This window comes from Aethina tumida, chromosome 6, assembly GCF_024364675.1.
Source record: "Aethina tumida isolate Nest 87 chromosome 6, icAetTumi1.1, whole genome shotgun sequence".
Lineage (NCBI taxonomy): Eukaryota > Metazoa > Arthropoda > Insecta > Coleoptera > Nitidulidae > Aethina > Aethina tumida.
This window is the reverse complement of record NC_065440.1, coordinates 17471234-17484947: the sequence shown is the minus strand read 5'-3', so window position 1 is coordinate 17484947 and position 13714 is coordinate 17471234. Positions and strand designations below refer to the sequence as shown.

The 13714-nt window shown below is 32.0% G+C and overlaps 2 protein-coding genes across 5 annotated transcripts; one reads left to right on the top strand and one right to left on the bottom strand.

The window, feature by feature from the left end:
• The first annotated feature begins 95 nt into the window (after nt 1–95).
• Nucleotides 96–4151, top strand: LOC109605776 (sphingolipid delta(4)-desaturase DES1). The gene is made up of 6 exons (XM_020022365.2): nt 96–291; nt 2309–2485; nt 3031–3170; nt 3221–3434; nt 3488–3699; nt 3755–4151. Exons 1-6 carry the CDS (start codon nt 210–212, stop codon nt 3896–3898), a joined length of 969 nt encoding a protein of 322 aa, XP_019877924.1. The 5' UTR covers nt 96–209; the 3' UTR covers nt 3899–4151.
• A 765-nt stretch (nt 4152–4916) lies between these two features.
• LOC109605774 (vacuole membrane protein 1) lies at nt 4917–13699 on the bottom strand. 4 transcript variants are annotated; one of them, XM_049968792.1, is made up of 7 exons: nt 13565–13636; nt 11543–11975; nt 6460–6713; nt 6120–6401; nt 5916–6065; nt 5694–5853; nt 4917–5629 (listed from the first exon to the last, which is right to left on the bottom strand). In XM_049968792.1, exons 2-7 carry the CDS (start codon nt 11744–11746, stop codon nt 5204–5206), a joined length of 1476 nt encoding a protein of 491 aa, XP_049824749.1. In that variant the 5' UTR covers nt 11747–11975; nt 13565–13636; the 3' UTR covers nt 4917–5203. The 4 variants fall into 4 exon arrangements, with proteins under 4 accessions (XP_049824749.1, XP_049824750.1, XP_019877923.2 ...); XM_049968793.1 differs by having other exon boundaries at nt 11543–11764; nt 13565–13625; XM_020022364.2 differs by lacking the exon at nt 11543–11975 and having other exon boundaries at nt 13565–13699.
• Nucleotides 13700–13714: the final 15 nt, after the last annotated feature.

Here is a 13714-nt window from a genome sequence, read left to right as displayed (position 1 = left end):
TATATAAACCCACAGACTATATTTCCAGAGCGCCGAATTCCCATTAGTCCGAACACCCACCGCCAGCTCATATTACGTCACCATTCCCCGACTTCGTTCAATTGAGTCAAGCTCGTCGCGGTTGGCGGGTCGAGTTTGGTTACGTGCCGGCCGGAGATGCGTCAGTGAAACTAAATCGGGTGTTGTGCGTTACGCGTAAGAGAGAAAGAATGGGGCAACACGTGAGCAGGGACGATTTCGAGTGGTCGTACACCGAGGAGCCCCACGCGAGCAGGAGGAAGATCATTTTAGGTTAGTTTTCTGGTGAACAGGTCGAGGCAAATCGACTTCTTTTGGGGCCAGGTTACTTGTTTGGCCCGACCGTTAGGTGCAGGAAATGCGTGAATATGTGTGCGACTTGAATTTTAAATATTTTCGGTCACCAATTAATTTGGGAGGGCTGCAAATTATAAATTAGTAATATGAGTGCACTGTGGGTTTGTCTGAATGTGTTTATTGATTAGGTATTTCGATGGAAATAGGAGTGTGTGTGTTTTAAAAATAATCCACTTGGATCTGAATCAAAACGTTTTGGTAGAAATTATGTTGAAGGTACTTTTTATTCAATAACTTAAAAATTTATGAATAAAATTTCAATCTTCTATTTATTAATCAATTTTAAAATATAACATCTGTATTTAAATTGTTTAATTGTTTGGACTAATAATTTCACTCTACTTTCACAGATTAAAAATAGTATTTATTGTGTACTAAATTTCGAATAACTTGGTAGTGTCAGGATATTATTCTTATACAATTCTAATTTTAAATTATTAGCTACAAATTTTAATAAATATAAAATGAAATTTAGTTGCAGTCCACAAACTAGTGAAAAACTACTGAATTATATTATTTAATATAGTTTTAACTAACAACTGTCAGTTTTATAATGATAGAACGTTTCGTTAAAAAATCATTATCAGTAAGAAGTAAACTAAAATTGTTTTATCTCAAGTTAAAGCACTTAAATCAATCAACTGAACCATTTCTAAAGATTTATGATTATTATATTAAATGTTTTATATACCTAGATTACTATTTAGGTATATTTAATCAAGATTTTTTAATGAAATTCTGTTTTTTTAAGTTTTAAGTTAAAAATATTTTTGTGTGCTTAAGATACAAAGATTTACCTAAATTTTAGATTTGTTTAAATGTAACCTTAAATTTTTAAGTTTTTTAATGTAGTTTATATTCTTTAAATATAAAAAAGACAAATTTTAATGTTAAAATAAGTATATTTTAGGAAATATACCATAATTTTAAGGTTTTTTATCTAGAAATGTGTAATTTGTTTTGTATTTAAGGTACATTTAAAGATTTACGTAAATTAACAAATATTTATTTATTTGGTTACTTTTATATTGCGTTTAAATATTTAACTTTATTTATTTAAGTGTACTTTTATGTACTAAAAATATAAAAACTACAAAAACTTAAGTCAGTAACTATTTTTAACCCAATTCAAAGAAAAAAAATAGCTTTCTCAGTATGTTTAAGATGACCAGTCTAAATTAAACAAGATTAACAGAATTCACGTGACCAATTAACTGATTAATAAATGCAGTTACTCTAAATATAGTAATTATATATTTTTGACAGGCAGTAATTTATAAAATCTGTAATTCTAAGAATAATATGTTTAGATAATTTTTGCAAAATACGTGACAGTGTCCACGTGGGGTAAATACTTGAGTGAGCTCTGCTACATGTTATATGAATCAGTGTTTGTCCCCCTTTTTATTTGCACAGGTGAAACGATAATATTTTCTTAAACAAATATGTGATTATAATTTAACTAAAAATTTGCATGGTTATCTATTTTAATTGAAGATTGTAACTATAATAAATTCTTTTTATTGTAACTTACTTTGTTATTTTATTGTAGTAACTGTAATATTTCTTAATTTTTGTAATTTAGTATAAGAATAATTAGAATTTTTACCCTTTAATACAATTAAATATTAATGTTAAAACAATAAATGTAAAATTTTAACTGAGTTTATAATTTTTATGATTAATTTGTTCTAAATATAAATAAATATTCCCCCCAAATAACTGTGGCATCCATCAGATAACTGATAATAAATATTTGATGATGTGAATCACTGATCAACATGGTTAAACTGAGTTTATACTGTAATATAAACAAACCAATTACAATTAGATTAATCTAGTATGAACGGAAATCGTTGTAATTTACATATAACTTAACACAGACGAACGATTTTATTAATTAAATCCACTTAAAATTCTTGTTTCATTTCAGAAAAGTATCCACAGATCAAGAAACTCTTCGGCTACGACCCCAATTTCAAATGGGTGGTGACTGGGATGGTGCTCACCCAATTTTTCCTGATGTACGTCCTCAAAGATCGACCCTGGCCAGTCCTTCTACTGGTTGCTTATTGTTTGGGGGGCGTAATTAATCATTCACTTATGTTAGGTCAGTATTTGTTAATTAAAACAGTATGTATAAATACATTCTTGAGTTGAAAATAATATATATGATTACTCAGTCATTATCAAGTGTTTTAAAATTTTAAACATACAAGTATATAATTAATGTGTTTTTTCCTTATTATAGTTTGTGTTGTTACGTAGTTTTTGTTAGCAAATCTCTAATTAACAAATATTTACTGTGAATTAATTAAATTTGAGCCTCAAGTTCGTCTATTTAGTTGTATCTGTTATATAAAAATATTTTATGCATGTCTAGTTATTTTTTAGCCCGTAAATATGTAGAATGGACAATTTAATTTAATTATTAATATTTGCCAAGTGCAATTTTGCTATTATATCATTTAAAATGCTTCTATTATTGTACCAGTTATTCGACTAAAAATAGTAATAAGGAAACGATATAAAGGGCCAACATTATTTACTATTTATGTTATATAAATTTACCCAAAAAATATTTTAATTGATAAGAGATAAGTTTGTGTACCTTCGTTATTACACGTACAAATATTAAATTATTAAATATTACAGCAATTCACGAAATTTCACACAACTTAGCATTTGGCCATGCAAGGCCCTTGCACAACAGACTATTCGGATTTTTCGCCAACCTCCCAATCGGAATACCCATCTCCATCAGCTTCAAGAAGTACCACCTGGAGCACCACAGGGTACTGTCGAGTAATGATTGAAATATTTAATTTTTAACTTGGAATTTCAGTACCAAGGTGACGAGCTTAAAGACACCGACATTCCCACTTACTTTGAGGCCAAGTTGTTTTGCACCACCTTCGGCAAATTCATCTGGGTGATCCTCCAACCGTTCTTCTACTCGTTCAGGCCTCTGGTGACTTATCCTAAACCACCTACGCCTATGGAGTTTGTGAATCTGTTCATCCAGTTGATTTTCGACGCCTTCGTCGTCTACTTCTTCGGTAAACTGCTGCTCAAGTTTAATAAACGTTGACTAACTAAAAGAGTGTTTTAGGTGGGCGTATACTTGGTTATTTAATAATAGGCTCGGTGATGGCCATGGGGCTGCATCCAGTGGCTGGGCACTTCATTTCTGAGCACTACATGTTCAAGAAGGGCTACGAAACGTACAGTTATTACGGCCCCTTAAACTGGATTACTTTTAACGTAGGATATCACAACGAGCACCACGATTTCCCTGCCGTACCTGGTTCAAGACTTCCAGAGGTACAAAATTATAACAACGAAGAAACTGTACACACTAAATCTTAATTAATTGTAGGTGAAAAAGATAGCACCCGAATTCTACGACGACTTACCCCAACACCATTCATGGACGGCGGTACTGTATGACTTCGTGATGGACCCCGACGTAGGACCTTACGCAAGAATAAGGCGTAAAGCCAGAGGCTTTAAGACCGACTAAATTATTATTATGTGAACGTGTATTAACGTCGTTTGAGTTACCCAACACAAAATCTCTCGTCGACACAAGTATTGTTATTGTATAAGCCATTTTTTAAAGAAATACGCTTGGATTCATTTTGTCGTGTCGCACGTTGAAAATTATTATACATTTATGTAATTAATTAATATTGTTGTCTGTTTATTTTTTTGAACAGAAAGTAATGTGATATATGTATATATTATAACTATTTTTCAATAAATATTTAATAGTGTCCGTCGTTTTTTCTACTAACCCTTATTTGAATTAAGTCAATTAAAAAATTAAGTAAGATTTTCAATTATTTATTATAATAAAGTACACAAAAATTAGACCTTTAGATCTTTAGACTCTGGCAGGTCCTTGACTGGTAATTCCAAATTCAATTTAGGTTTATCTTCATCATTCTCTTGGACGTCACTTTTGATGTTTTGATTTTTAATTTGCCTACGTCTGGCCCTCACGTAAGGTTTCCTGTTCTGCCTCTTGGAAGTCTTCTCCTCTTCATTGTGTTCAGATACAGTTTTAAGTCGCATGGAAGCTATATATTCCTGCACGGTCTGATTTGACTGGTTCATCTTCAATAAGGAACCAATTACTTTATAGGCTTCCTGCAGTTTCTGTGCCAACTCGTCTTCTTTCTGTTTTTCCTTCATAATGCGCTTCTGGAGTCTTTGCATGAAAGGTGTGGTCTTTGAGGTCATTTTGGTTGATGTTTTAGATTGCTGTTCTAATTGATTAAAGTAACAGTTGTTGCCTTTATATTGAAAGGCGATTATTACCTGGGGTGTAACGCATACCTGGCGACGTGGTGCAGGACGTTTTATGCACTTCTACTAATTGAATTTATATTCCTTTTCTAGTTTAATATTAATTTTGTAAAAAATCAGACAAGATTTACCTACAAATATTAATTCAAGTAATTTGGAAAGAGTTTTTAGACTCGAATAAAATTTAAAAAATATGTATGTAAAATGTTTTTTTAAATAAAACTTCAAAATTTACGATATCTAATTTAATAGGAATGATGTTTTCAACAACATTTAAAACTAATATGTACAAAAAAAAAAACAAAATTATACAATAAAAAACAAAAATAAAATTCCCTAGAGTTAAAACCGAGGGCGGACCTAAGGTTTACAAGATTTACAACAAAAAATATGTATACATATAAACAAACTATCCACTCACAATTACAGAAAATGCACACTAAATAAATTTACAATGTTAAACCATACACTTAACATACCACATAATACCGTCCGACCCCCGATCGACAAGACATAATTAATCCTTGCTCACTTTGCTGCTTTTCTTTTTGTGCAGCCGCTTGTGATAGCTCTGTGCGAGCGAATTCACAATCGACACCACAAAATACAATATCATGGCAAACACGAAACACTCGAACACGGTGGCCAGCAAGTTGCCGCCCTCGGCCACCTTGGCACCCTCGTTTTTATGCAGTTTGTTCTTTTGATTATCTAAAAACGATCTGAATGGCACTTGCAGCCTGGCACCGAGCACCGGCACCAGATTGACCAGCTCCAGCGCCTTGTTCAGCAAACTCTCGTTGAACGCCACTATTACAAACAGTTTTTGTATGTGCATTTTGATCACCGCCTTGCCGATGAGCGTGGCGCCGAAGAACGTCCAGAAAGGCACTAGGAAATGGCCGCACGTTATTCCCGCCAGGTCGAACAGCGGGTTGGGTATCTGGGGAATCGAATCGTTAAATGGACGGTCCTAATAATTGTTACTTTAGTTGGATGGTACTTACGCTGGCGCAGGCGAGGATGCCCAGGAATCCGACCTTCTGCACCAGCTCCTCAACGAACACCTTCCCCCTTTCGATCAGCGTCAGCTCGTCTTTGTTTTGTTGCTTCTTCTGCAGCTCCTCGAACTCCTGCAGTTCTTCGTCCTCGTCGTCCGGGTCGATGCTGGAAATTTCACCAAAATTATTATTAGTCCAAACGGAAAAAGGTGGTTTAGGCAGTAGTACCCCGAGAGTCTTGCAGCTTTGGCCATGAAGTATGGAGGTAGTTCACCTAGGGCGGTACCGGCGCCCCAGCACATGGCCTCCAGTCGAACCTTGGACATTATGCTCCAGATGCTGACGGCGACCCCGTCAGAAGTGGACGGACAGATAATTCTACAAAAAATACCAGTATAATAATTAATGATTAATTAATAACTGGGGACGTACTCGTCTGGATACGGTGGCTCGGGAAAGTTGGTGCCGCCGCACTCGTAGGCGGCGAGCGTGACGCGGGCAATGTGCGGCCCCAGGTACAGCAGGAAGGTGTGCAGTCCGGTCCCCAGACCGACCGACGACAGGATCCCCAGCCCCGTCCAGTACAAACACCACAACACCTGACCGTAGACGTTCTGTACCAGGTCGTGGTGCGGGCCCTTCGTGTTCAGCAACACGTAGGTAGATAATACTGAGATCAGGCTAACCGCCACCAGCAGTTTGTTGTCTAAAATCCTACAAAAACAGACGACAGCTTTAATAACAAGGTTACGAACTAAATGGAAGCGGTTACTTTCTGCCGAAGGTCTGGCTCAACACCAGCGTCTCCTTGAACGACAGCTCGAGGGTGAGGAGCGGCCGCCGCCACAGCACGATGCCCGCCCGTTCTTCCCGTTCCCGCTGTCTCGCCTCCTTCTCTCTGGAGGACAGTCGGTCGGTGGCGGCCGATGTGTTGTCGTTGCCGATCGCCTCATTGCCGTTCGACGTCGCGACATTGGCGTCCTTCCTGCGGCCGCCTCCCGTCATCTTGTGGCCCAGTCTTTGAAGCTGCAACGTTAAGGTGAACGGTGAATGGTTTTATGTGCGGCACGGTTCGTGAGGTGGCGATTAAACTGGCGTATTCAGCGTAAAATAGTAATTGTGTGATCGTGCAAATTGTTTTTGTACGTGTACACGTTTCGTGAGGTTTATTATTTGTTGGCATGTTTGTGGTACTTGAAACAGCAATACTGTTAATTAAATACTAAATTCCACCATATTTATTGTCTAAAACTGATTTCATTAACTTAAAAAAATGTTTCAAAATAACTAGATAGAAAAAAATATTTAAAATTCATTTAATTAACTTAAAATCAACGGGAAATGTAGAAGAGAAATCAAAAAAAGTGAAATGAAAAGAAATAAAAGACAATTTAATTTTACAACCACATAAAACTTTATCGTTTATATGAAGCAATAGAAACTTGAAATAAATAATTTATTCTAAAAGCCACAGTGGGTGAATTTTTGAACAAAAATCCCCGAACAAAATTCCCAATTCCCTCAACACGCCATCGAACCATGTCCTGGCACCGTGCCAAAGACATCGACAACAAAACACGTGTACAATCGAATCGATCTGATTACGTACATGATCCTCCTCCTCTATGACGATGATCACATGCTGCTGCATTTCCCCCCGAATTTTCATCACCAGCGCATTATTATTTTTATTAATCACGTGTGTGCGTCTGAGAATTGAGTACGAACTGATGCGGGGTCAAAGTTTCAAGAACGATTTGGATTTGTTAAATGTTAAAACGGTTCGCAGCAGTCGGACTTGATATGACGGTTCGTCACCAATGCAATATCGCAATTAACTGCAATTAGTTGATTGATTGTTTATTTTTAATTTGTGCATTCATTATTAACAGAAACGGAACCGTTCTATTTTTAGACACCTTTAGAAGTTCGGGATTTATTAAAACAAATGTACATTTTTAAAACTTACTTAAACTAACTTGATTTATGGCAGCATTTTAAACTAAATTTATGGATAGTAAAATAAACCAGAGTTTGTTTTAAACGCCATATTTAAGTAATTAATTATTTTACATTATTTCCTTTTAAAATATTGAATTTCTGACACAACCATTTAATAATATTTAAACTTGAATTAATTAAATTCTAAAGTATTTATACAAAGATATTGATTTCCTGATGAAAATCATTAGAATTTATAATAGTTTATTAAGGTTTAAACTTGAATTAAAGTATTTTTAGAATATACTGAATTTATAAGGAACATTATTGGAATTTATAACAATTTAATATGTCTTAAACTTGAATAAAGTTAGTTTTAAAGTATTTTTAGAAAAATTAAATTTGAATTAATTAAATTCTGAATTATTTTTTAGAAAAATACTGATTTCCTAACGAAAATTATTAGAATTTATTATAGATTATTAATGGTTTGAACTTAAAGTATTTCTAGAAAATATTCACTTTCTAACGAAAATTCTTCAATTTATATCAATTTTAAATTCGAATCAAGTTCGTTCTGAACTATTTCTTGAAAAATATTGAATTTCTAACTGAATTTATGATAATTTTTAACAATTTATTAATATTTAAACTTGAATTAATTACATTCTAAAGTATTTATAGAAAAATACTGTTTTCCTAATGAAAAATATTAGAATTTATAATAGTTTATTAAGGTTTGAACTTAAATTAAAGTATTTCTAGAAAATAATAACTTCCTAAAGAAAATCGTTGAAATTTATAACAATTTATTATCTCTTAAACTTTAATAAAGTTAGTTCTAAATTATTTCTAGATAAATGTTGAATTTTTAACTGAATTTATGATAATCTATAACAATTTATTAATACTTAAACATGAATTAAGTAAATTCTAAAGTATTTATAGAAAATTACTGATTTTCTATGGAAAATTATTAGAATTTATAATATTTTATTAAGGTTTAAACTTGAATTAAAGTATTTCTAGAAAATGTTAACTTTGTAAAGAAAATTGATTGAATTTAAAACAATTTATTATCTCTTAAACGTGAATAAAGTTAGTTCTAAAGTATTTATAGAAAATATTGAATTTCTAGAAAATATATTAACTTTCTAAAAAAATTAAATTTATAACAATTTATTACTTTTTAAACTTGAATTAGTTCTAAAGTTTGTCTACAACGACATTCAATTTCTAACGAACATTATTAAAAAATTATAAATTAATTTTAAGTTACAAAAACAACAGAAATCTAACATGACCAATCAAAGCAATGTTGCCCATTTAAAATTAGAAACAAGTGAAATTACCTGTCAGCATTCGTATTAAAAAACATTTAAATATTTAATTAATTAGGATTAATTTTTACATTTCATAACATCCAACAAGATTAGCGAATTTTTATGTCGTTTCAATCAGGTGTTAACACAATATTTCATAACGTTGTTTACGCAAATTAAACAATAAAAATTATAAATAACAACCAGCCTTTGTCACAATCAATTCTAGCGAAACCTTGATCACAAAAGTATCACATTTGAAAGGCAAGATCACGAGGCTATTTACCTGGATGTTTTTTCCATTTTCCCCCAGCACAATCGTTTTCACTATCTTACACTTACATTTCTCATTGTCCAATTTTAAATATGTACATAAAAATGTTTGAATCACTTTCTCCAACAACAAAACATTTTCTAGTTGTAAATATGTATGTAATTTAATAATAGAACAAACTCTAATTTATTTTAAGCAGTGGATCAATGATATTTTTAATTTTTACTCAAATATTTGACACAAAAAACGGTTATTTGTGTTAAATTTTTATTTGGTGCCTTAACCGAGAACCAATTATTTAATATGATCACTTACATTTTTAACCACACCGTTGAAATTATCGTAAAACACATTGATTATGTTCATGGCGACACACGATAAACTACTGCGACCAAACACCAAACGTGCTATCGCACAAAACCGACGAACGAAACGACAAAAAAAAACGGCAATCAACCGGAGAAACTTCGACTTTTACTTGAGGGAAACGGAACGTGTTACACGCGTCTTCGAGAAACCGACATTTTTTCGAAAATCGAATCTGGCGGCGGTGGGAAGAAATGTTTAATGTTATTACGGCCCCGTTGATGAGGTGAACTGGTCGGCGTTTGCGTTCAACTCTGGCACTTTCACATGAACTGTTAATTGTTCTAAATTTCCGGATTACAGAGAGTGCGATTGTTTTTGATGTGACGTTTGATGTTTTTGCTTTGAGCGTGGTGTGCTTATTGTTAATGCAACGATTGTTTCGATTGAATAAAATTGCATTAATTAATTAATTGACGTTAGAGAAAATGTGGAACGTATGTGGGACATTCCTTGCCATACCGGACAATTTTTTATCCTTCAAAATACGAATGAATAATTGTAACTAATTAAGTACAAATGCATTTCTAAAATACTTCTTTTTTAACGAAAAATATTTAATTTTTTTTGAATTCTAGAAAAATATTGATTTCCTAACAAAATTTATTAGACAATTTATTAGTTTTTAAACAAGAAATAAAGCATTTCTAGAAAATATTGACTTTAGAACAAAATGTTAAAATTTAAAACTGATTTATTTAAAGTATTTCTAGAAACATTCTTATTTTCTGTTAAAAATTATTAGTGTTTATAAGAATTTAAGTAAGTTCTAAAGTATTTATAGAAACTTGAATTAATTAAATTATAAAGTATTTATAGAAAAATACTGATTTCCTGTCGTAAATTATTAGAATTTATAATGGTTTATTAAGATTTAAACTTGAAATAAAGTATTTCTAGAAAATTATGAGTATTTATACCAATTTTTTGTTTTTTAAGGTGGAATTAATTAATTTCTAAAGAACTTCTAGAGAATATTGATTCTACATAAAAATTTTCTAATTGAATTAAATTATTTCTAGAAAAATATTCAATTCAAAACAATGAAGAATTTAATATTCCATTCATGGATTAAAATTTTCTCACAAATTCTTCTTATATAATAAAAAATGAATGAAGAAACGATTGAAATAAAAACGTAAAATTCTAATTTAACCTATATTTATGTTGACCTTGAAAATTAAATTTTGTTCCTAATCTATTTTAATATAAATTATTTAGTCCCAAAATATTTTTTCGGAAAACTTAAATGATGCAATTTATTATTATTAATATTTAAAATTTTTTTATATTCACAAATAACAAGTATAAAAATGAAACATTCATGGCATACTTGCATTAATTCAAAAATAATAACAGGAATTACTGTAATTAATGTAATTCACGCACATGATTTAAGAGAGAAAATTATTGTAATTAAAACCTTTGTTTTATGTAAACACAAACGCATAATATTTTCAATGTCTTCATTTTTATTAATTAATTTTAATTGTTTAATTTAAAATTTCTACAATATCTCAAATTCCTTAGAAAATGCAAATATAATTTCTTATGAAATAACAGAAACATTTTCATAAGTATACAAATTTGGATAACTAACCATCAAATAATAAACTTAGTGGCTCAATTCCAAAATTAGAAAAAGAAATTGGCATAGTTAAGTAGTGGCTCCAGTTTTAGAACCTAACAAACTTAGATATCAAAACACTTCCATTAATTAACCAACCATCAAAAAACAACCTAACATTTAACATTTAACACAGTAAAAAACCAACAAAAAAACAACAACCAGCATCTAAAACACAAGCCAAAGAAGCAACCTAAGCCAGAACACAAAGCAACCTATAAAACTTAATAGAGGCTACAACCCAAAATAAAAAAATCAACAACAAAATAAACAACACACTAATCGGTAAATTACTGAAACAACCGGAAAGCAACTACCCCCATACCAGCTCGACCTTCGTGCCGGTGCTCTTCTGGCCGCGGCGGCGGCACTCCGCCTTCAGCTGCTCCTTGGTCATCGCCGCCAGTTCGTCCGCCGACTTGGTGCGGGACGGCGGACCGCCCGACGCCTGCGACGGCACCACCGCCGCCGCCGCCGCCGTCCTATGGGTGGCGGGGCGGCGTCCGCGAGATCTTTTCCCGCTCGCCATCGTGCCGGGCTCGATCTCCTAAACGTCGGTGGCGGGCGGCACAAATAGAGAAATAGGCATGCGGTTAGTTTTGTTTTTGGGGTTTGAGGAACGGTGTCGTTTGTTTGTGTTAGTGGGAACCTAAGGTGACTCTATTTACGGGGTTGTTCTACGTGAATGTTCTCGTTCATTACGTTTTGTTTTGATGCGTTCAAAGCACTACGTTCGTGGCAAATCAGAAAAAACGCAGCTAGAAATAAGAAAAACATGAGAAAATGAGTGATGATGATAAATCTATTAAAATATTATTTGTTGTAGGTCAAGATTTATCAGTTATTGATAACATGTAATTAATTTTTAATTTGACAATTGTTTAAATTTGCTTGATTTACTGAATAAATAAATATTTATTGATTTAAGATTTATATATTCAATGTTCTGAATGAAATTTTGAAGAATTTAATTAAGAATATTGAATTTTATTATATTTTTATCACACTAAATATAGAAAAGAGCTGTTCAAGAATGTTAAATAATAAAAAAAGAAATTGTATGTTAAAAAATTTAAATAAATTAATGCTGTAAAATTTAATTAAGACTAATGAATTTTTTTATTGTAATGAAGTCATCTGTCCTTTGCATTTGTCAATTAAGTTAATGAATTTTCTATTACAACGCAATTACATACATAAATATTCTATTTTTACATGATAACTTTATAGAAACAAAATATAGAAATTGGTTATTAATATAAAACAAACTGCAAATAATTCTTCTACCAATTTACCTTTCTTAATGACATATTAATGAAAATAAAACCTTAAAAAATAAATAGTTCAAACGTCAGCACTATTATTTTAAATTATAAATTTATATCGAAATTATTCATTAAAGAACAGTTACAGATTATGTTATCAAATTTTGTATTATATAATAATTATTTTGTACTAAAAGCACCTAAAATTATTTTAATCTTCGATATGAATTTCAAGTTTAAAATTATAACTTGTTGTAGATAACAGAAATTAATAAAAACACTTCCAGAAAATTGTTATTCAAATAAATTTCTACTAAATCTAAATGACGAAGCACTTATTTATTCAAGCAAATTTCGAAGGTTTCCAACGAAACCTTTTGTTAGTAAATTGTTCAGGCTTCACTAATTTATCGTTTTTAATTAACCAAATGTTAAAGTACAATTGCCAAACATTTTTATAAAAAATTATAATTAGATCCAATTGGATTTTATGATTGTCATAATTCCTTTGAAGTTTAATCAAGTTTGAATTTTTATTTGTGGTTTTGAGGACTCCTAATTAGTGTTTTAACAAATCTGTGCCCCATAAAATAATCTCAGATTACATCAGCAGTGATAATTGTTAAGAATGGGCAAACATTTCAAAATCCGTACGAATTGTTATCGGACCAACGTCCGAAAACACGTTGCACATATTTATTAATGTTGCACGACTTATTTAAAAGTGAAATGCACCGCAGGAAATACCGAAAGTGATTACACAATTAATTCAATTAATACATGAAACTTATACACATTACAAATACGTGTTTATGTATTAAGTATTAAGTGACGTGTACTTGGGTTGATTCGAAATTAAAACGGGGGCTGAAACGACCAACGCCACAACACTAAAAAAAGCCCAAACCAGACTAAGAAAATTACTGGGAATTTGGCAAATTAATTAAAAAATACAGGGACCCAACATAACCTAAACCCAATAGGTGGAAATTCGTCCGGAAGCGACTATCAAGCAACGGAATTTCAATCGGACAACGAAACGGAGCGACAGTAACGTGGTAATCGAATAAAATCGTACTTACTCAGTTAGAAACTCGTGATTTGTTATAAAATTTTGCACATCACTAACTGCTCGGCGAAAACAGCAGATCGACATTAAACAATAGGTGTCGCGTCAATCGATAATCTTTGACACGCGTGTTAAAAAAATTATGGCCACCAATTAAAGCACT